General features: G+C 44.0%; 1 protein-coding gene across 22 annotated transcripts in view; it reads right to left on the reverse strand.

Annotated features, from left to right (window-relative positions):
* LOC6532491 (titin) overlaps nucleotides 1-22,434 on the reverse strand; it is a 128,327-nt gene that overhangs the window by 72,584 nt on the left and 33,309 nt on the right. For 10 of the 22 annotated variants that reach the window (XM_039374423.1, XM_039374420.2, XM_039374418.1 and 7 more), the window contains 8 exons: nucleotides 21,296-21,502; nucleotides 20,732-20,907; nucleotides 18,789-20,459; nucleotides 16,901-18,356; nucleotides 10,412-10,774; nucleotides 1,749-3,333; nucleotides 1,454-1,683; nucleotides 28-1,392 (listed from right to left, as the gene is read on the reverse strand). In XM_039374423.1, coding sequence (XP_039230357.1) covers nucleotides 28-1,392; nucleotides 1,454-1,683; nucleotides 1,749-3,333; nucleotides 10,412-10,774; nucleotides 16,901-18,356; nucleotides 18,789-20,459; nucleotides 20,732-20,907; nucleotides 21,296-21,502 — 7,053 coding nt within the window. Of the gene's footprint in view, nucleotides 1-27; nucleotides 1,393-1,453; nucleotides 1,684-1,748; nucleotides 3,334-3,430; nucleotides 3,525-5,784; nucleotides 6,126-7,048; nucleotides 7,275-10,411; nucleotides 10,775-14,287; nucleotides 14,622-14,950; nucleotides 15,132-15,222; nucleotides 15,306-15,834; nucleotides 16,267-16,900; nucleotides 18,357-18,788; nucleotides 20,460-20,731; nucleotides 20,908-21,295; nucleotides 21,503-22,434 lie in introns of those variants that run through there. The other 12 variants (XM_039374431.1, XM_039374432.1, XM_039374430.1 and 9 more) reach the window with 9 other exon arrangements.

A 22,434-nucleotide genomic window follows, 5' to 3' on the forward strand; every position in this document is an offset into this window, starting at 1 on the left:
ATGGGGAGTACTGGGTTTTGTACTTACTTTCCACTATCATCGTTGCTTGCTGCTGAGCTTCACCTAGCTTGTTCCTAGCCACCACGAGGTAAACGCCAGCATCTTCAGCGCGCACCTGGGAAATATCCAGGGCGACATAACCGAAATCGTAGTACGTCTGGATGCGATTAGCGGCGGTGATGGAGCGACCGTTGTGGTACCACTCGATCACCAGGCCCAAATCGCTCTGGGGCTCAACACGGGCCTCAAAGTGAGCGCGCTGGCCCTCAAGGATTTTGGTGGTTCCCTTAAGAGGGCCGAGGAAACGGGGAGCCTGGGTGATGTAGGTCTCCTCCTCCTCGCGGCGTCCGTAGCGCGACGAGTCCTCGAGATGCTGGATCTTCTGCAGACCACCTGGGTGCTGTGACTCCGAAACGATTTCGTTCTTGGAGATAACCGTAAGCTGGGCCACGGTGGTATCCTGACCCATGGCATTGTAGGCACGGCAGGTGTAGGTACCGGCATCATAGATGGTCAGCTGCTTAATGGTCAGCGCCACGTAGCCGAAGTTATGGTAGGTGGTGATCCTGGAACTGGCTTCCAGAGGCTGACCATCCTTCAGCCACTCGACCCGCATGGTTGAATCTCCAATGGGTTCAAGTCTTGCCTCGAAGTGCGCATGCGCGTGCTCGCGCAGATCCAACTGGTTCTGGATCGGTGTCTTGAATTGGGGCGGGGCAATAGCCTCGGCCGCCTCTTGGACATGACGACGCTGCTGGGACTTTCGGTAATCCTCCAGTTCCTCGACCTTTTCAATGTAACGCTGCTGTTCGGGTATACCCAGATCAGCAGTGACTTGCGAACGGGAGTGGACACGAATGGAGGACTGACTGATGGCTTCTCCAATGCGATTCACTGCCCGCACAGTGTACGTGCCAGCATCTTCGGCTCTCAGGTGCAAGATGTTCAGGGAGACATAGCCGAAGTTGAAGATGGCAGTGATGCGGGAGCTAGCCGTGATGGGTAGTCCGTCCTTGTACCATTCCACTCTCATGGAGGGATCGTTCACAGGTGTAACCTGAGCCTCAAAGTGCACGTTCTTGCCCTCCTCGAATTCACCAAGATCGCGAAGCGGGCGGATGAACTGGGGCGCCTGGTTGAGCTGCTCATCGATGCTCTCTGTGCGCTGGTAGCGCGAGTAGTCCTCCAACTGGTTGATGTACTGCAGACTGTTGGGGTTCTGCGAAGATTGCTCAATGGATGGGCGCTGCACCACGGACAGAATAGCGCGGGATTCAGCCACTCCGCTGGCGTTGCTCACACGGCACATGTACTCGCCGGAGTCGTGGCCCATAATGCTCAGAAGATCCAGAGCGATGAAGCCGAACTTGAAAACGGATGTGGCGCGGGCACCTGGCGATGAAATTTAATGATTTAGCTAACCATTCCCATTTACGTGATTGAGATTACTTACTGGCTGCGAGCGGACGCCCATTGAGGTACCACTCGACGACCATGGTGGGATCGCCAACTGGTTCGATGCGGGCCTCCATGTGAACACGGCCGCCTTCGGTCTGCTGCACATTCTGCAGCGGGATGATGAACTGCGGCGGCGGATAGACTCGATCCTCCTCACCAGGGCGCAGATGGGGCTTGGCACGCTCCACATGGCGAAGGTAGATGATTTCAGGGCCAGGAATGGGTCTAATTTACAAACAAATATCTTGTTAGGTAATTTCTAAATATCACTGGGGCTTAGTGAAACATACTCTGGCTCGATGACTTTCGTTGGTCTCGGGAGATTGAGACGACGCTGCTCGTAACTTGGTTGTTCCCTAGGAACCTCGACATACAGCCTGGCCCTATTGGCCGTGGATCCAGCGATGTTCTGGGCGGTGCACTGGTACCATCCAGCGTCGTTGGCAGTGACGCGTGGAATCTCCAGGCAGGTGGCTCCTCCGTCGATGCCCACAAAGCGCTCGGCGGTGGACGAGATCTGGACGCCGTCCTTCTGCCAGGTGATACGTGGCTGCGGAGTTCCAATGGCATTGGCGCTCATGGTGATCGGTTCACCCTCGCGTACAGTCATGGTGCTGAAACGCTGGACAAATTGTGGTGCGACAACCTGTTCCTTTTCCAACACGTTTAACTGTGCCTCGATGGCAACTTCACCAGCCTTGTTGCGGGCCAGACATTGGACAGCTCCGGCATCCAATCGGGTCACATTGGTGATCATCAGCGAGTGGCTGCCAGATTCGTTGACTAGAATCTTGTGCGAGGCATCGTCGCGCACTTGCCGGCCGTTGATAAGCCAAAAGACCTCGGGGTAGGGATTGCCAGTAAGGCGACAATCGAACCTGGTCATGCGACCCTCGGTGATCTCGCGATCTCCGAAAGCCTTTACAAAGGCTGGCGGCAACGCTTTGCCGGCCTCCAATTGCTCGGCAACCACGTCCACCTGCTTTGGTTCGTAGGCGGTTTCCGCGGCCGGTTCCACGGCCAACACGGCGGATGAAACCACGCAGCCCTGCAGATTCTCGGCAAGCAGCGTGTAGTGGCCGCCATCGCGAGCCGTGGCGTTTTTCACGCGGAGCGTAGCCACGCCACTCGAATAGGAGATCTCGTACTTCTGCGAGGCCACCAAACGCTGGCCATTATGGAACCAGGTGAGCCGGGGCTTGGGGTTGGAGCCTACGCGTGCGGTGAACACGGCATCGGATCCCTCGATCAGTTTGGAGCTACGCGGCTTCTGCGAGATTTGTGGCGCCTGCGCAGGACCCTGGTTGCGGTCCAGCTCCTGGGAGAGTTGGGAGTCCTGCTCGTAGCCAGATCGACGGGTGATGGCCTCACGGAAGGAAACCTCACGGAGCAGCCTGTACTCGAACGTGTCCACACGGAACTCCTCCTCAATGGAGGTATACGAATATCCGTTCGAGTAGATGTTTTTCTCCAGATTCTGGATGGGCTGCAGGGCGGGCATCGGTGCTCCCTCCGGCTGGATGTAGACGCTGCAGATTGCCTCGCCATACTGATTGCGAGCGGTGCACGTGTACTCGCCCTCGTCCCCGGGTCCGATCTGATTGATCAGCAGGGACACATCGCCGGTGGCCTCGTTGTAGCTCATCCGGAACTTCTGCGACTCGAGAAGGGGTGCGCCTTTCCGGGTCCAGGTTACGAATGGCTTCGGGTTGCCACGCAGGCGTCCCTCGAAGAGGGCATTGCCGCCCTGGGCGAATCGAGCGTTCTTGAAGATCTGCTCGAAGACGGGCGGCGAGATGTCGCCCTGGGCGTACACGTGTGTCAGCGAAGGGGGCACGTAGGCGCCTCCGATGCTGCCACCATGATGTTGTTGCACTGTAAGATGGAAGCATTCTTATTAGGATCGTTAGGTTTTGGGGGTGGCGTGAATATGGTTGCAGAAGTAGCAAATGAAAACTTTTCATTAATTTACCTTCAAATGTATTAAAATTAAAAGAAAAATCTGCGAGTAAAGAACCTAACCCACTCGTTAAAGTCAGCTTAAATATCATATCGTATTTTGTATATAATTAGTTTTGTAATAAAATATAAAACTATGAAAATATTAATTGGTTTATTATTTAGACCAGAAGTATTTAAACGAGTATAATGAATTGAGTTCAATCGAAACAAAAGCGGTATAAAATATTTAGGTGACATATTTCGCCAAGCTGTCATATCAAATTATTTGTTTAATTACATTTAATTTTGTAGTTTATATTCTGGCTAACTAATTTAAATTTCCCTGAACACTATCTCAAACTTGCACTATCTGCAAGATCTATACTTGAAACACAAAGTTTATTTATTTTAGTTCACACACGTACGAAACTATTTTTAGTTGTAATCGCCCAAAGGTAAACAACTCTAAATAAATATCTATATTTGCATCCGTATATATGTATATATATATGTATATGCATCCGTAGATATATAAATAATATATATACGCATTGTTTATCACTTCAAGATCTTTAAGTGTGTCATGAACGTAAAGAACATATATGTATGATCGGGAGCATTGCTTGAGGTAAACAAATAATAATAATATCAGCTGGCACTTCTCTTTCTTCTATCCCCTTTTATTTCTCTTCTGAGTTCTCTCTCGTTTGCTTCGGCTTTTGACTTCGGGAATTAGTCTTCGGATTTTAGTATAAGAGTATCCCAAATAGCTGAGACAATAGTTTTTGAAATTCTCTTCTACTGCTCTCTCGCTATTTGCACTCCCGCTCTTTTACTGTCGGGCAGTGTTGTAAAAGCGATGTTTTTTGAAATTTTACATTCGGCGTTTTGTTTTTAAAATGAACTGAAAAAGTTCACACGAAGAAAATGTAAACAAATGGCAAGCTATAGAGACTCTTATACGATTTATATATAGCATCGACATATGTGTGTCATTGCAGTCGTGGGAGATGAATAGATAAACTTATAAATATCCCACATTTTGGCTGTATCCGTCAATTAAGATTTAAATGATGAAACATATGTACGTTGACACATGAAATATATTTTGGCTGAAATGTATGAGGTTGACATTTATTATTAATTTCATAAATTTCCGTATTGTGCATATTTAAGAAAGAATATAAGAAAATATTATGGCTTCAATTCAACACAAAATATTTATTACATTTGGAATTTTCCTGCTTTCTAAAGGTAGATTTATAGGGAGACATAAACCTGATTGATTTGAATTATGAGCCAAGTGAAATGAACAAATGTTATCTGTATTACAATTGCCAGAACCGTTTAAATAGATATTTTCTTATTGATTGCTTCCTGTTTATGTCACAACTAAGAAAAAGTTAAACTTTTTGGGGCTAACAATAACATTTTAGGAAATATAGAAATTTGATATGAAACTGAAATATGATTAATTATTATTAGAGTATGTTCGAGGAAGAAAATAAAGAAGTTCTAACAACGTTAGCTCATAATATCTGCCACAAAGCCTCAATAGTTGATATGAATTTAAGGAAATACTATACTGCATGGAAAAATCTCTACTGCAAGTGTAACAGGAACCAATTATTGTTTTTTTCTCAAGAAAGTTTCGTTTGATTCAATAAAATCAGTCTTTTTAGTTTGAAAAGTACATTTGAGAACGCACCCAATACTGAACTTCGGTTAAAAAGAAAGTATTCTACATTGGCGCTTGGTATATACATAGGATTTAATTGAAGAAAATTTAGTTTACACCTAAACTAGCTAAGTATAAATACTTATCAATACATATTGGTGGTGTACTAGAATAATCGTAATGTATGTTTTTTTATTTTTAATTATGAGTAATAATACCGCAATAACATTGTAATCCGGGACAACAGTGTAAAAACCAAACTTAATTAATATTTTTTAAATATTTGATAACAGAACAATACGTCCTCGCTACCAATGGCAGATTCCTTCTATTTTGGACAATTAATTAAAAATACGTGACTTTAACTATTAATCTTCTAAGAATCATATTTGGGCAAGATTTGGAGGTAAAAATCCCTTTAAATTGCAATGCCAAAAAGTTATGGATTTTTGTTTTTTGATAGAGCTTTTACACTCGGCCAGCAAAATAGTAATGATTTTAAAGACATAGCAGTGGAGCAATGATTAAATCCTGATGATTGAAAACTTTGTCCTGGATCATACGGCCATCCAGCGGAAATTGCTTGGGGACAGTGGGGATTCTAAATCCACGGTGTGAATCCCACCGAGCCTAGCAAACTTCCCCTGAGATCGGCCGCCCCATACAGGGGACATCCAAGGACACAGGGGACAAGGACGAGGACTGACCTTGCCGCTGGGTGGTGACTTGGCTGCGCTGGACGTGCTGCTCGGTGCGGCTAATCCTTTGCTCCTGGTGCTGCTCCTGGCTGGAGTGCGAGTACTCCTGGGTGGAGTACTGCTGCACCTGCTGGTGCTGCTGGTTTTGCTGCTGGTACGGGTTCGGATTTTGTCGTTGCATTTTGCTGCGTTATATATCACTATATATCATTTAAAATGACAACCAAATCGTTGCAGAATGAACTGCACTGTAGAATTGAACACCTCGCGATCACTCTTTCTTTGATTTGCTTCTTCACTTGATATACTTCTATATATATTTATCTCTCTTTGGTCGCTTCTTTAAATTGCTGAAATAAAAATAATAATTGGTACGAACTCTCACTTTAATTAGGCAACGAAAACTCGCGACACTGGTTATTTATCACTGCCGTTTCGGCCAACATTAAATTTAATTTCATGGCCTTTGCATCTTTGATTTTCTTTTATGTTTGGCTGTCACAAATTTTGTTTAATGGCTTTAAAATTTTCTCCACGATATACGAGTAGATATAAATCAGACGAGATCGGAGATCTTCGCATGACGTTCATATCAGCCATCCTTCTTCATATTCATTTTCATATTCTTTGCCTGTGAGGCATTTCCAACTATTTTTAGCCCCGAGAATATTTCACTGCGACACACAGATACGCACTCACACACACACACTCCTTCTCATACACACAAGGAAACACAGTCGGTGGTAGCTTCTTATTTTTCACGGGGCTATTTATAAACATTTTTCTGGTTTCTCCTATAGGAAAACCTTGCATTGGCCCAATAATCTCCGTTTGAGAATGCCACTATTTTTTAGACACTATCTTAGCTGCTCCAGCGTAAAATCCTTGCCAGGATCAGCCAGGATAATGCATATGGCACACATGGAAGGACTGCGTATACGTGATCTTTTGATTTGTGCAGGTTCGACTATATATATAGATTGCTTGATATCTGTTTGCACACGATTTCACAGTCCATTCGTTGAATTGGGTGCGGACCCACGAAGTGGAGCTACCGAAGCACCGATCCGATCAGATACGATCCGAAACGGAATCGGAATCCGAAACGAAGCACCCGATCGGGTGATATTTTTAGATATTTAGCGCACTGAAAAATTCTTTCGGCATTTTTCTCAAAGTGGTTTCGTAACCAGAGAAAATTTTCATGAACACTTTTTCCATTCACAATTCCTGCAGGATTTGCTTAATTTTCACACTTTGCACTGATCCTTACTCGAAATTGCGATATCCTTTCGACGTTCTATATATATTTGCGTGTGTGCGGGACTCTAAGCGAACGAAATGGCTGCGAACGTATACATATATCTGTACCGTGTGGTGCGTTTAGATATAGATATATGTATATTCTTTTAAAAAATATCTATTTTCAAACTGTTTCAAGTCATAATCCCCGAGACTGAAACCAAGACGTCGATCGTTTCTGAGGTGCGAGCGAAGAATGACAAAATCTCTCGGAAAATGCGATCAAGTAGCTGTGACTGCCCAGCCGAACTACGCCCGAATCCACACGATTCCACACGATCTCCCGCCGAGAGAGAAAATCTTGCTCCACATGAGATATTTTTGCATTTTTCTCGGGAAAACAGTCTCACAGCTTTTAATGCACTACACATCACTGTGGGGTTTATAGGTTTTCCCGGCATGCTTGAAATCCTGCAGATATTGTTTTAAAAGTTTTTAATTTTTTTATTTATAATTAATTTATATTATCCTTATCATTTTTATCTCAACATCTGCGTTCTGGGTTTCTTATAGTAAATTGACCAAAAACTAATTGCTGGGTAACCAATAGTTCGATGGAAATTTGGCCCAAAGTCTCGGCCATTCTCGTTGAATCGACAATGAGAGATATCTCTGAGGATTTTGAAAAGTGTTCGGGCTTTGAGTAAGTTGGCTAAAAATATATGCCGATTTATTTTTGACACGTATTTCTCGAAAACGAAGACATCCTACAGAAATTCTAGATACTGTAAGAGTCAAATGCATACACACGGCACAGATCCGTATCTATTGATTCCAGCTAGGGAACCGTTTAGAATGCTGCCCTCCAAATCGAAAATCCAAAGGAAATATCTATCAGAGTCGATCTTGTATAAATAAATAAGACAGCAATTGCAATAGGATCTTGGAATTATCATTTGCACAATACAATCAAAGGCTTGGGCGATTTGGCTCGTGTTTGCTTTGCCTTCGGCTTCTTTCACATTTTCCACATAATTTATTTTGTTTGTCTAAATTTAAAACCACATAAGATGTTTAGATATGTATAAAATTTGGCTCGTCCGCCCGATTGATACATATAACTTGATTATTCATTTTGTCTCTTAATCATCAGCACAGAGATGTTTTCAGTGACCAATTGGCGAAAAAATGTCGCAACTTTCTATTTCTTTTTAGCCATTTCAGAAAATCTCAAATACAAATTGCACCTAAATCGACAGTTGGCTTCGGCCATTTATGGCGAGGAGTTGCCCCAAGGCAGCCACTATATCGCTGTATACGGCAACCCGGTTTGCAATGGTCATGCAATATTGTTTTTTATTGTGCACAAATTAATTGTTAACATGGCCAGTAGTTGAGTAGCAGCAACCCAGTAACAGAATCATTAAATTACAAACTCGGCGAAGTTGAGATTCTAGGCAGCCAGGCGCAGCGACGACAAAGTTTCGACTGTCACCGACCAGATACAAATGTATCTACAGGCATTTAAGTGCCCCGGGCAGAGATAAGCCAAGAAACAGGCAGCACGCATCGCGGCTAGCTTTCTTCTGGCTAAATTATATCCACCGAAACAACAACAGCAGGAGTAACAGTTAGCCGGTTCTGCAAGGCAGATTGCAAAGTCAGTTTGCTTTTGCGTTGCTGCTAGCGATGCGCTACGAAAATGAATGGCATGTAGTGAAAGAAATATTTGCATTTAAATGGTACATTTCCTGCTATTATTAAATACTTTTTAAATTAGTTTGTAAGCTCATTACCCTGACGAGTACTATTATATATAGCATAGATTTTTTAAAGTAGTTATTTGAATTTGTTATTTTATTTTTGAAAGTGCACAGCTTTTTCCAAGCAACCATTCGCTTGACAGCTGTTAGTAAGATTAAGAGCACTTATCTATCTGACCGGGCTGAAGCTGTATCTGTATCTGTATCTTATCTGTATCGCAGATACTTTGTGCAAAAATATTCGCCCAGTTATGTCACTGCCCGAGAATGTGCCAACAAACACAACACTTGTACAAGAAAACATTTCACTTGTCGTTTAATTAGTATTATTAATGGTTTAGTATACATAATAAGGCAACTGTAGGTTTAGTTCGTTTTAGTTTTGCTCAAAAATTAGTTTGGCTTCTCCCAGCTCTCGAACTCGGGCGATGCATTCAATTTACTGCAAACAAGAAAAAGAATTCGAGTTCAATTAACGATCGTACAGAAGACAAGATCCACAGGATGGAGCAACAGATGCTGGATGAGTTGACACTTGAGCGTTGGAAGCGGGCAGTACATGCAACATGCAACAGGCAGTGGGAAAGATGGATATAAAGTATCTCTGGATTATGTATGAGAATGCCACCCCCCAAGCCGATGAGCCGAGCTGGCGACCCCAAGCCAAGCCAAGCCCATCTTGAAGCTATAAATACACTACGGAATGTTCTTTTCATTGCTTTTCACTTCTTACAGATGTAATGAGTCGCGTAAGCAGATCTGCATTGCCAGAGTTTCGTCTGGCATCGAATTTCGCGACCATTGCAGCCTCAATCTCAAACTCAATCCCAATCCAAGTTCCAAGTTCCAGGTCCCAGTCCCGGTCTTGGGCCCCTCCATTCAGCAAAACCATAAAACCGAAACGAAACGTCGACAACTACGATGTTGCGGCTACTGCGCCCCAAGAGCACTGCATGCCAAGCGGCAATTTAGGTATAAAGTGTCCAAATGTGTTCGACTCGAGTCTTTTAAGAGGGTGTCGGAACCGTCTAGAACTATATAATTTAAAGCAGTTGCTTAGAACGCCTTTAAAAAAAAAAAAAAAAAAATGAACAACATGCTTCATTCCATAAAGCATTCTATAATAAAATAAATCTTATTAAAACATTTTTTGGAAACATACAAAAAGAATTATCATAACAATTAAAAGAGTATCCCGAAATCGACTCCACATGGATGTTTTCCCTGCTTCTTTAGCCTTTTCATATCAATTGTTTATACAATTAGACACACGAGTCGCAGCCAAAGTCCCCACCTCCCAGCGCCACTGTCGAACCTCCCTTTCTGGTAAATGAAAGTTGCAATGTGGTGCAGAGCGGTGGCTGTAATCTATATTTAGTGATTTTACATGCGGTACCTCAAAGATATTCGAAATATGTGTGTATGGATTGCGAGACATGGCAAAATGGGTAAATGGCAAATGGATGCAAGATTGAGAGATCGCGACTGCCCATTTTGTAGCTAGCAATTTTCCAGATCGCTTGAGGATCGAAATGATGCAGTAAACCGATGATTAATTATGGATTCAATATGGAAACAGCATTCAATGTAAACTATTTGGCAAATGCCATTAAATGTTTGATTTTGTTTACCTGTTTGCTCACGTAGCTGCGGCTCCTGGCTAAAATCCGAAATGGACACGGTCTTGGTGCTCACATAGCTGATGGACTCGATCGTGGTCTCCCACTTCTGGAACGTGTTGATGGTGTCGCTCCGAAGAGCCCGACTCGACTGGGAGTGATTATTGCTCCTCAGGGGCGTCGAGGAGCGCAGTGACATGGTCGATGTGGCCGAACCCATGGAGGAACTGGCCGGCGAACTGGTCGACGTGGATGAGAACGACGCAGATTTGCGCAAAGGCGTTTTATTGACGCCATTACCCAGGGGCTGATCCGTGGCCTCCGGCGCCGGTTCCTCTTCGGTTATTAGCAAGCTATCCGTTTGAGTGCCTTGATCTGAAGAAATGTGCACGGAAAGAAATGTCAGTGTTTCGTTTAAAATGCATTTTTATCATTTTTCTAGAACTACCATTTGAGATTTTTTTATTAGCTAGATATACCAATATACACATATGCAAAATATTAGATCTTTTTAAAATATAGGGCACATTCTGGACACTTTTTTCGTTCAGTGCAGCGAGGACTGAGGATTTTGGCGAGTTAGAAACGCGGAAATGATTGGAATCTTTAATTTTTATAGCTGCACTGCTGCGTTTTTATGTTCCTGCTCAATTAGCTGAAAACAATTAAAATCTAGCGCCTTTCTGGCAATTAGGGGAATTCGTGTTTATGCTAAAACTTGGCCCCATGCTTTCAACAGAATAGAAATCGCTGCACATTTTCAGCACACCAAGTTGTCTATTGTCTGCGAGTGCTAGCTGTTTTGTTTGCTAATTTACAGCGTGCGTAGAAATAAATAAGTTGCCAAGATTCCTTTCGCCTCGAATAGAGTGACTGACTTGGGCAGGGTCATCCACGCGTGGCGGCGCGGATGTTTCGGATCCCATTCCCATTCCCAAGCAAACCAAACCCAATCCCAAGATGAGGCGGCCTGTCATCGGGGATTATGCAACTGAGTTCGCGGATCTTTCAGGGCGCCAGTTTCTCAGCTTGCTGCGCCCAATTAAATTAAATCTATGCATATAGACATTAAAATATTTTCATGTTTGAATGTGTTCATGTTTGCGTAGTGGAGTGCTAAATGGTTTTGGCCAACATCTGCGCAGTTCTGGGCCAATTCCTTTAGTTCTCGAACTGCTGCTGGTTTATTACATTTTTCTGCTGGTCGTGGGTGTGAGGAAAACAATTTTACGAGCATCCCAACTACTTTATAGTATCGGATTCGAATGGCTTTGGCTCTTATCCAGTTTATAAACATATACGTTTGGCTAATGTACCTATAGAATGTCGTGCCAGCTCAAAAACTTGACTGAAACCAAAGCGGAAATATTCCTATTAAAATTTATTTGTGGCAAGTGCGCCGGCGGTCATAGAGAGCAATCTGCCAGAAATTATTAATCGTATTAGACAAATTTGTATAATTCTGCGGTACTACGTAGTTAGCTTAAGGATATACTCAGTAAGTAGCTCATTAGATCTAAATGCTATGATGCTAAAGAAGCTAGATTATTATGCATCTATGAGAAGTGCGACCACGCCTTTGCCATGTCCACCAATTTGATATAATATCATAATAAACCACTCAACTGGATCCCACAGAAAGATCCCATCTAATGGATCACCAAATTGTTTCCTCATCCACAAATTTCTTAACAAAACAAAGAAAAACCAAGAAAATATGAACGAATTTCTAAAGTGGCGAAGGAAAATTGTGTTGTATGTGTGGTTTGTGACTTGTTGCGCTGAGTTCATTTGCTATTTTAAGAAAATTACCCAATTAATTTAGGAAAACACAGAGCTGGGAAAAAACCATAATGCGAATGTTTGTATAGCTGCGGCAAAGACTCATCACAAAAAAATGTGGATGGGACACTTCGGTGGTCAAAATGTAGCACATATTCTGGCACTCTGTTCCCGAAATCCAGGCAGTTTAAAAACGTATTAATCGGAGCGTTAATGTTTGGCTTTGGGTATTGAAATCTGGCGAAATAACATTTACCAATTCGCACTGGCAAAACATTTGCCACACGATACCGATACACAGATTTTGTGTTTGCTCTAAAACGAGGGAAATTTTGCGAATGTGCCAAATGAAAAAAAAGGGTAGAACGAATGAAAAAAAAATATATACTAAACAGCCGGACACGGCCCGAATATTTCAGATTCGCATTGAAGAACGCCACACGCGAAATGTTTTTCATATTTTTGCTTCAAATTTTATTTTGACATAGTTTCATAATATATGTACACACATCTGACAGCGTCTTATCGGTGCGGGAAGCAATTTTCTGAATCATTAAGGTGCAATATCTGGCCATATGTTCGCATTCAAAAACCGTACTCATCGAAATTACCTCGCCATTATATTTTCGTAAAAGATGCACTAAGCACTGCCACTGGCCATGATGATGCTGCAAATGACTCAGAGTGCCTGCATTTGGCCTCTGAGTAGGATCTAATTTGTTTCTTGGACCGCTGCCTAATGACTCGAACACTCTGGCCAGGCACTAAGCACACAATTAGAATTGGCAGATTGGCAGGCGAGGGGGAGGACCTTGAACCCCCCAAAGACACCCAGTCAGCCATCGACCACCCACTTACCACTAGCGACTAATCAACAGCAGAAGGGGTAGAATCGACAGAAGTGTGTCATATGCCCCGAAGTGAGTGGCAAATTCAGGCTTTGTGATGATGGTGTACCTTGCGAATTAGGTTATTTCGTTCTATTGATAAGTTTTCTAGACATTCATTCAAGAATCATTTGTCAGTAAATCTAAGGATATAACTATCTAAAGATAGTTAAAATATAAATTTAGAATACGTATTTTTATAGATCACGATAACAATGAAATCCTATTTGCCCTGGCCACTTTCTGCTGAGTTCCACTAGTTGGCAACACTGCCGGTGCTCTGTGTTTGGTGTCAGTGTCAAGGACTCTCAAAGGCCTACATACTGGGCCCCCATGTGTACTCAATTGCCTTGACAGCCGAGAGTGTTTATGTCTGGCCTGTCCGAGTTTCAGCGCTGCCCCTTTGTTTCGTAGAATATTTCGCATTTCGCGCGTTTTACTCGCCACTGATTCTTGGCAAGCGATCGCGACAAAAAGAAAATGCTGAGAAAATTCGATAAATAAACATTGCCGAAAGGCAAATAAATCATCTGCGAGCTGCAAAGCGAAACATTCGGACTGTCAGACGCCCACCCAAAATATTTTATTCCACACATATCCAAACATTTGTTCAGCCGATGCCGCTTGAATTTTTTGAATCACTTTTTGACCTGATTTCGAATGTAGTTTTTTGGCCTAGTTCGAAAATTTGTATGGCAATAAGTAATGAAAAGCAAATGACTGAAACTAATTGATGAACTGAGTGATTAACATGATATATGGGATTTTGAAATTCTGTAATTCATTCACAAAATTTGAACTGAAAACTTCCTAGCGTATACAAAAAAAAAACAAAATTAATCTTAGAACGAGATCAAAGAAGATCAAAATTAATGTCAAAATCAATCTGGCGAATTATTTTTCAAAGATCTAAGGAATCGATACGAAGTATGTATTGTAGGGAACTAAAATCATAAATCGTTTTTTGTTAAAATTTTTAATTTTCAAAATGTGTGTTCAACTGTTTTCTTAAATTGTATCACAAATTTTTCCGAAATTCAAAGGTCCACGATCTATTGGCGCCATCTAACGCCTAGACAATTCGAAAGCTTTTTCGAATATGTGTGTTTAGCTTTTTCGAACATTATGGTCGATCCCACATATAGAGAGCGCCACCATCGGGCTTTTCACGATCAGCTGAGTAAAGAAAAGCCGGAAAATTGGTATAAAAAATAGTTGCTTTTCGTTTAAATATTTGTTTATTTCATTTTCGACAAAAACACAAGTAATACTATATTCCTTTGCTGTATGCATGTATAGTGGGTATTTTTGGCGACATTTTGTAAGTCCATCAGCCCACAAAACGAAGAAGTGACACGGGCACAGTGAATACATACACACAATAAGGCGAAACTTTGGCATTGAACAAATCATAAAGCAAATAATAATAATAGTTGCATTTAAACACGCTTAGTATCTAAATCCGCGGTTTGTGCTCGAAACGGTCAAATTTCCGCTTGTGGTGGCCGCTCCCAGAGGATTTATGGCGGTGCAGGCATAGCTGCCGTTGTCATCTGCCGGATTCCAAACCAATTTAAAGGATGCCGACCATTCAAGCAGGAAACGGGGAATAGAGAAGGTAGAACGATTAATGAGCTGGCCCGATTTGATTGTACACAGAACGAAATTGGGTCGAACACTTAAGATAGGTATATTACACTTGAAATGAATCTCAATCCATCAGTATCTCAAGGATTGTATCTTCAGATTACTTTATAAAATATACAGATATACTTTATATAAAAAGCAAACCGGTAAATAAGAGTTCACAGTTGGAAGATTAAATAACACCCCAATTTGGTTCTGTGCACCTCTGGCTGACCTCCTTGTCCGCAGTACTCACCCGGATAGGCCTGCGGCAGAGTTAGCCGGCACACGCCGTTGCGGTACTCGATGCAGTGCCTGCTACCCGACTCCAGGAGACCGCCGTTGTGCGTCCAGTTGACCTGCGGCTGCGGATGGGCCTGTACAATGCACTCGAAGCGCGCCGTGCCTCCCACTCCGACCGCGATGTCTTTCAGCGGCTGTCCATTTATCCGTGGTTGGGAGAGAGATTAAGGGGTTTCAGTATTCCGGGTCGGACACGTGGGTCGTTGGTTAATGACTCTGGCTTACCGTTATGAATAATGGCTGCCTTTGTGCCAGCTCATCGCGACTCAGATGCGCATTGACGGGTTCCGTATTGGGCAGCTCCGGCACTGAAGTGTGGGGAAACCATTAGAATCTCTGGCTCAGCGTTTTCAAAGCGCATCCATTAGTGGGATTAGCACACGGCAAGCACGAAACACAAACACTTCGACGTACGATTCACTTTAAAGTTTAAACACGGAAAACGCAAACAAACGCAAAATTCATGCAAAAACAAGGCAGCAAGCTGGATTCTTTCGGGTTAGCATGCTTTTTTCGAATTTGGGGGTTAGAACAACACAACCTGCCTATTTACACACTTAAACTACAGCCGATGACGTTTTGGGGGTTAATCACAAGGGCTCAAAGCCACGATTGCCATGTTATAGCTCAAAAGATATGAACCATTTTATAATCTTAGTATAAATAGACACGTAAGTTTCTATTAATTAGTTACGTTCATATCTATGAGCAAGCGACAATCGTGATCACAACATAAACTTGTCCTAGACTAATTGACAACATCGATAGCGGTAAGCCGTTCTGATTGGGGGCTTTCATCTGGTGACGACAGCCTTCCGATTTTTAGTGCTTCAGTACCTGTACGGATCATCTGATCCGGAGGCAACCGAGGTGCCTGGGCATGGAGGCGATCCAGATGGATGTCAAGGCTGTGGCCACTGGGCAGGCTATAGCGCTTCTGGCTGTTGACAGTTCGTGGTGCCATTGGCCTGGTAGACGACCAATTCCTGGTCTGGCTCCTTCGCTGCACCTCGTTATCTGAACTGTATCCTTGAGCGGTTCTCTCGTGCTGAACGGGAATCACCAGCTCATTTCCAGGGGGAAGTTTCAAAGGATATGGGGAGTGACGTCCATTTTGGATTGGCGTGGCATTGCTATTGCTATTGCCACTACTGTTCCACTGGCTACTGACGAACTTGTGACCCTCGCCAGGGAAAAGGATGCCAAATTCATAGCCAAAATCATACTTGAAGTATATCAAACCGGTATTGGGGTCGACGCATTTGGTTCCTGATTACATTTTACAGACAAACATATACGATAGAGTTTATCTTGATAGTTGGGAGTTGTTAGTTTCGATAAAACATTTTTCCCAAAACTTATGAACGTATAATGAGTGACAAATTAAAGTAACGATTTCTGGGTGGTGATCAATATTTGGGCATATTTACAAATAAAAACTTATAAGTAAACATAAAAAAACTATGATATTTGTCGTCGCTTAAAAATAATAATTAAAAGTTTTTAAAGAATAAAAATGTTCGTTGACTGATTTAAGATTAGTGCAGTTCGAATTCAAAAGAATACAATAAAGTAAACAAAAAGTTACGGGTTATTAAATGTCTTGTATATAAACGGTTTCATATAATACTTGAAACTTGATTAATTAAGAACGTAAAATATATTAAAATATTATTTTATGAAATGTTTGTAATTGGAACCTCATAAACAATAAAAATAATGATCTCAGGATGATAACGGATTAGTAGTGGGTCCGGTATGTTCAACGAATGCAAATTTCTCAAACCAATGTAACCGAATTCTCAAAATTCAAATTTTAAATCTCAAATACCAATTCAAATGAGCTGCCTCCAAATCTCTACTGCGGATTGAGTCCGGAGATTGAATTGAAGTGGTTACTTACCGTATTGAGAGACGCGCGATTCATCCCGGAAGGCTTGAGGTTTCTGGCTGCTGCCTTCGCTGGGAGCCCTTTTGAAACCCGGACGGATGCCGTTCGAAGCGGAGCTTCTGATCTCCCTGCTAACATCGTCGACAAACTGATGGGACTTCTGGAGGAAGGTGGAGCCCATGCGACGACCCTGATTCTCTGCTTGCTGCTGGAGGGAACTATAACCATATCGGGGCAGAGTTCCGGCCCTGTCGATCTGATCCATGGACTGCTGCTGCTGTTGCTGATGTTGCTGCTGTTGCTGATGTTGCTGCTGTTGCCTCATGGTGGTGTTCCTGTTCAAGGATTGAGTACGATTTTGTGTTGTCACTGTACTGCCCCCGCGTTGCTCTTTCCTCAGAGTGTTTATATCCACGTGGATCTTGCTGGGCATCTCGGGACCGCGATCGAATTCCATGGGGGACAAGACCCTTTCATAGGTCCGGGGCAGACTGCACGATCGACCAGCTCCTTGAGGCGGCGCCACCCGCCTGAAACCTTTGGTCAAACCATCGCCGTAAGGAGACCACAGTGGTTGGATGCGTGCGCCATCAACCTCACTCTCGTAATCACTCTCACGGAATTCTCCGGCCACAAATTTAGTGGGCGTGGCTGGCGGTGGCAGATGGGATTGTCTCGAAGGCGTACGACTGGTGGCGGGGCTGTAGGGGAAGGGTTCCAGGATCTGCTGATCCCTCTGCTCCTGCGCACTATCAAAGTGTATTACCCTCTTGGTCTGTTGCATATTCACCACCCGCTGTGAACTCTCAGTGGACTCGTGCATCTGCATCACGTTCTTAGTTTCGGTGGCCACCTTGGCCACGTGCATCGGAGCTCCAGCAACAGCATTGTAGTACATGGTCGGACGGGCTGTGGCCTGTGGCTGCTTCTGCTGTTGTTGTTGGGTTGCCGCAATGAATTTGGCCGCCACAGGTTTTGGCTTAAAGACTGGCTGACTCTGGTGTTGGTTCTGCATAAACTTGGATTGTTTGGAGCTAGTCTCCGTCTTGATTTCATGGCGTATCTCCTTGCCAATCGGTTCAAATTTGGGCCTAGCGTAGTCCTGAGGAGTCGGTTCGAATTCCATGGGCGAAGGGGTAATTACCACCACTGGCGATTTGTGGCCATTGGTGGCTATGTTTGTGCGAGGAGTAGGCGTGGGTGGAAAGACCACTCGGTACCCCTTGATCTCTGCATCGGATTCATTGGTGCGGGACACGGAACGGAAGCGTTCATCAATCTCACTGCTGTAGTCACTGAACTCCGCCGCCGGGGTTTTCCTCTGGGCAGGAATAGGACTAGGATAGGTAACCACTGGTGGCGGTGCTGACGTCGAGGAGAACTTGGTCTCGTGATGGGAGGAACTGCTGCTGCTCTGCATGTTGTGGGAGTAGTTACTGGTCATACTCGAGGAGGTGTACTTGTAGTCCTAAAGGGATACAAAATAATATTAATAAGGATGATACTTTTGAACGAAATCATACATAGAGGGTTATGTGAATTAACGAACGAATATCAGGCAGATGCTTAGCTCGATTAAGGTGATTAGATTAGATTAGGATTCATGAAACATCAACCAAATGAAGGAACAGGAACGATTTAAAACTATGATTGATATCGGGAGTTTTTAACCTTCATTTCAATGTAAAATGTGCATGATCGTTGAGGAGTACAGTCATTAATCGGAGTGTTTTGCGGAGCTTAAGTGTTAGCTAGTTAGCTGGTAGGAACAACAACGGTACAGAGGCTATTTGCTGGTGTAAATGGGAGCAATCTTTTGACCTCCCAGTGCTAGCAACAACGACAAAGAACGACAATAGTAACGACACACAGATAGACACAGAGAAGATCTAATCCGAACCTTCGCCTCCTGACTGTGAACATTCGATTGAGATGGTGGCGCCTGTGGTTGCACCTGCGGTTGTGGCTTTGGCGTGAAGTAAATCGGTGCCGGTGGCTCAGGCTGCAACTTCGGGAACTGTGTTTGCGGTGGTGCGCTTCCCATAGTGGACGATGACTTGGTTTCGTAAAAACTTGACTCCGACTTGCGGTAGCTAGAATGCTCCTCAGTATCCGCTGTGTAGCCACTGGACTTAAAGGACGTCTCCATGGTTGTCAGTTGTGGCTGCTTGCGAATTCCGGGCTCCACATCCGATTCACTGCCACTATACTTGTACCGATCACTCTCATAGTCGCTTTCGTAGACTCCCAATCGGGTGGGTAGAACTGGAGGTGGTGGTCGGTAAGTGGTGTTACCCAAGGGTTTCGACTGAACCGGTGGTGCGGTGTTTGGTGTCAGGGTGGGCACCGAGTGCGGCAAGACCTTGCTGGGTCCCTGGATCAAATTCTGTTCCAGTTTCTGCTCCATGGTCTCAACCAAGGAACGTCGACGGGTTTCTTCTACCTTGGGCGCAAAGCAAATCTCTGGTGGTGTCCCTGGTTCCAGTTCGACATTCACCAAGTGCGTTACGGGAGCAGTTGTCGGTATGCTCTTTACTATCTGATTTACCAGGAAGGGTGCATTCAGCTCCTTGGTTGGAGTTGGTGTGGCCAGCTTGGAGATCACCGTTTTCTCTGATTTCTGCTCTACATCACTGGTGTAACCAGTTACCCCAGTTGGTGTCCATAATCTCGACATGGCTACTCCTTCGGCGGAGGGTTTGGGAGAGGGTGAGCGTGGGTTCTGCTGAGCAGGAGTGGCTAACACTGCCGCAGGGCGCACAATTGGTTGTCCATACTCCACCTTCACCTCCTTAGTGGTTGTGCTTTCGTGTTGCACAGTTTGGAGACCCAGAGGCGGTGGAAAGACGGGTACACCACCCTGTGGTGGTGGCTCCTTGGGTTGGACCTCGGAAAGTATCTTGATTTTCTCAGTAATTAGGGGTATTTTGGGTTCGCTTCTTTCGGTTTTCGGTGAGTAACAGAACTCTGGAGCATCTCCCGGTATTAGGTTGAGACTCCTGAGCTCCTCCGCCAGAGATTGTGCCTTAGGTTGTCGTACCACAGTCTCCAGGGGCTTAAATGTTAATGGATTTGGCCGCTGGATGATGGTCTCTTCATCGATCTTCTTGAAGTAGTCGAACGAGGAGGACGATGTGGTTGACTTGTGCTCGCTCTGCTCGTATCTGGTGCTGGTCAGCGTCTGTGGTGGTTGCTGCTGTTGGCCAAAGGTGGTGGCCACCACGGGCGTACAGGGCTTGGGTGGTACTGGCGGTGGGGCTTTGTTGGTGGTGGCGGTGGTGGTGGTGATGGTGGGTTGTGTCAGATCTGGCTGATCCATGCTGGCGGTGGCAGTGTTTGTGGTGATGGTGATAGTATCGTTTGTGGTTGGTGTCTTGGGTCGCGCGGTCAACTCGGGCAGATCCAGGTAGTTCGATTTGTGCTCTAGACGCATGGTTGCCTCGGTAGTGCAACGATGCTCAGTGATCACTTTCGACTCGGACAGACCGTGAAGATCATTGGCACTAGTCACTTCGGTCTGACTGCTTTGGTACGACTGTTGGTTATCGCTGTTCTGACTTTGTTTCGGCACCTGAATCGGTTTCAATGTTTATTTTTGTGTCATGATGGAGTGTTGCAAACCCGTGGAATGAGCAAAGCGGAACGAAAGAACGAACGACGTTGACATCATGAGAGGAGAAAATTCACAAAAGTTTGGTTTATTATATAGATCGATAGTAAAGTAAGTTAACAGAGTCGAAAAGAAAGATAGAATAGATCGGAGTAGATTGAAAGAGTTGTAGGTGATCGTGGAGGATAATGCATAGTAGTCGGTGGTTAGATATTGAGCACATGCACACTTACTTCAGTTTTGAATTCGCTGGCCGGAGCCACAGGACCCGTCTCATAGACAATCGTCTTGACCACCTCCTGCAAGCGTTCCGGCGAAGGCTCGAGGATGGCACAGTCGGCAATGCTCTTGGCCTCACCTCCCGCATTTGTGGCACGCACCATGTATTTTCCAGAGTCCGTGGTTTGCGCTAAGAACAAAAAAATCACAATAAAATGTTGAGTAAAGATAAGCGTAAAAATCTTAAGATCCATTAAAAGAACTTGGCATTAGTATTACTATTTTTACATATTTTTGAAAATTCTCTTTACTGTAGATATTTGCCAGCGCAATGAAAATGAAATAGGCAATGAAAGCTTATATAAACATGTTTTGAGACCTAAAGACTTCGTTTGAGATGTTTGCGAAAACATTTTAGTGCTGATAAATAAAACATTGCCAAAATGTGGGTTGAATAAACAAAAATGTTCCTATGCCATTTGGCTGTCATTTCCTGGGTGATTTCAAAATTAAATTAGAAAGTGAAATTTCTAAACGGAAAACATTATGTATAAAATCTACAGTAAATGAATACTCACCCTTTTCGATGATCAGCCTGTAGGAGTTGCCCTGGGCCAGCAAGCGGTGCTCGGAAATTCCAGCATCCTTTAGCGGCTTTTCGTCCTTCAGCCAGGTGACCGTCGGTTCCGGCAACCCGGTTACCTCCACCTCCATGGTCAACTTCTCGCCTTTCTTGCTAACTTGAGCCTGCAGACGGCGGCCAAAAACAGGCGGGAATATGGTCTCTAGATTTCGGGGAAAAAGAAGACCAAAACAATGAGCATTAGCATAGGCGAACACATTTCAGCAGCCTTTGTGTGTCATTGCAACAGATTTTGTAGCTTAATAATTTACTTGAACAGCCGTCCAATAATCGGCCATAATGAATAATTCGTTTAGACAGCCGACAGGCAGTAAAAATAATCTCAAACACACATTGCAGGCAGCAGCGACAAATCTGCAAACAGCCCGAGTAAATAAACGATCTCAGTCTTTTCGACGCGATTTACATAATAATAATTGCAGGCATTATCCCACAGCCCCAACCCCAATCCACAACCATATCCACATCCCGATGAACCACCACCCCCATGGCTGCCAGAAAATATTTATAAATTTGTGTAAGAAAATCTTTTGCATTGGCCAAGAGATTCTCCCTCACCCGGGCACACGAGCCAACAGCCAACCAGCCAACAGAACAGATTGAAATATAAACAACAACAATATAGGCAAGAATCATCATCCTCCAACCCCGTCGACCACTAAAAACTCATCAATATTCTCGGGAGCAGTCGAGCGGCGTTCAAGGCATTGACGTTTGAAGATCTATTGACGGTCTAGGCCCCTCGTCCCTCGACAATGACACTTTAATGCTCTCCACTGATTGATGTGGTCAGAACAAACGCTAACATATGATATAGGGTCCATCCCAGGGAACATGTGTATGTGGTTTTTTTAGAGTTGTGCACACTTTTCGACAGCTTTTTAGTTCATTTAATTCTGGGAAATTGATTTCTACAAAAAATGTCTGACGCTGGTGGTAATTTAATATGATAAATTAGGTCGCGTATCGACAAACATGGGGCACCATTAAAAAGAGCATACCCGTTTATGCAAGACTTTATAAGCTTTCTAGGAAAACAATAAATGGCCAAGGTTTCTATGGTTGATAGATAAA

Source organism: Drosophila yakuba, chromosome 3L, assembly GCF_016746365.2.
Source record: "Drosophila yakuba strain Tai18E2 chromosome 3L, Prin_Dyak_Tai18E2_2.1, whole genome shotgun sequence".
In the NCBI taxonomy this organism is placed as follows: domain Eukaryota; kingdom Metazoa; phylum Arthropoda; class Insecta; order Diptera; family Drosophilidae; genus Drosophila; species Drosophila yakuba.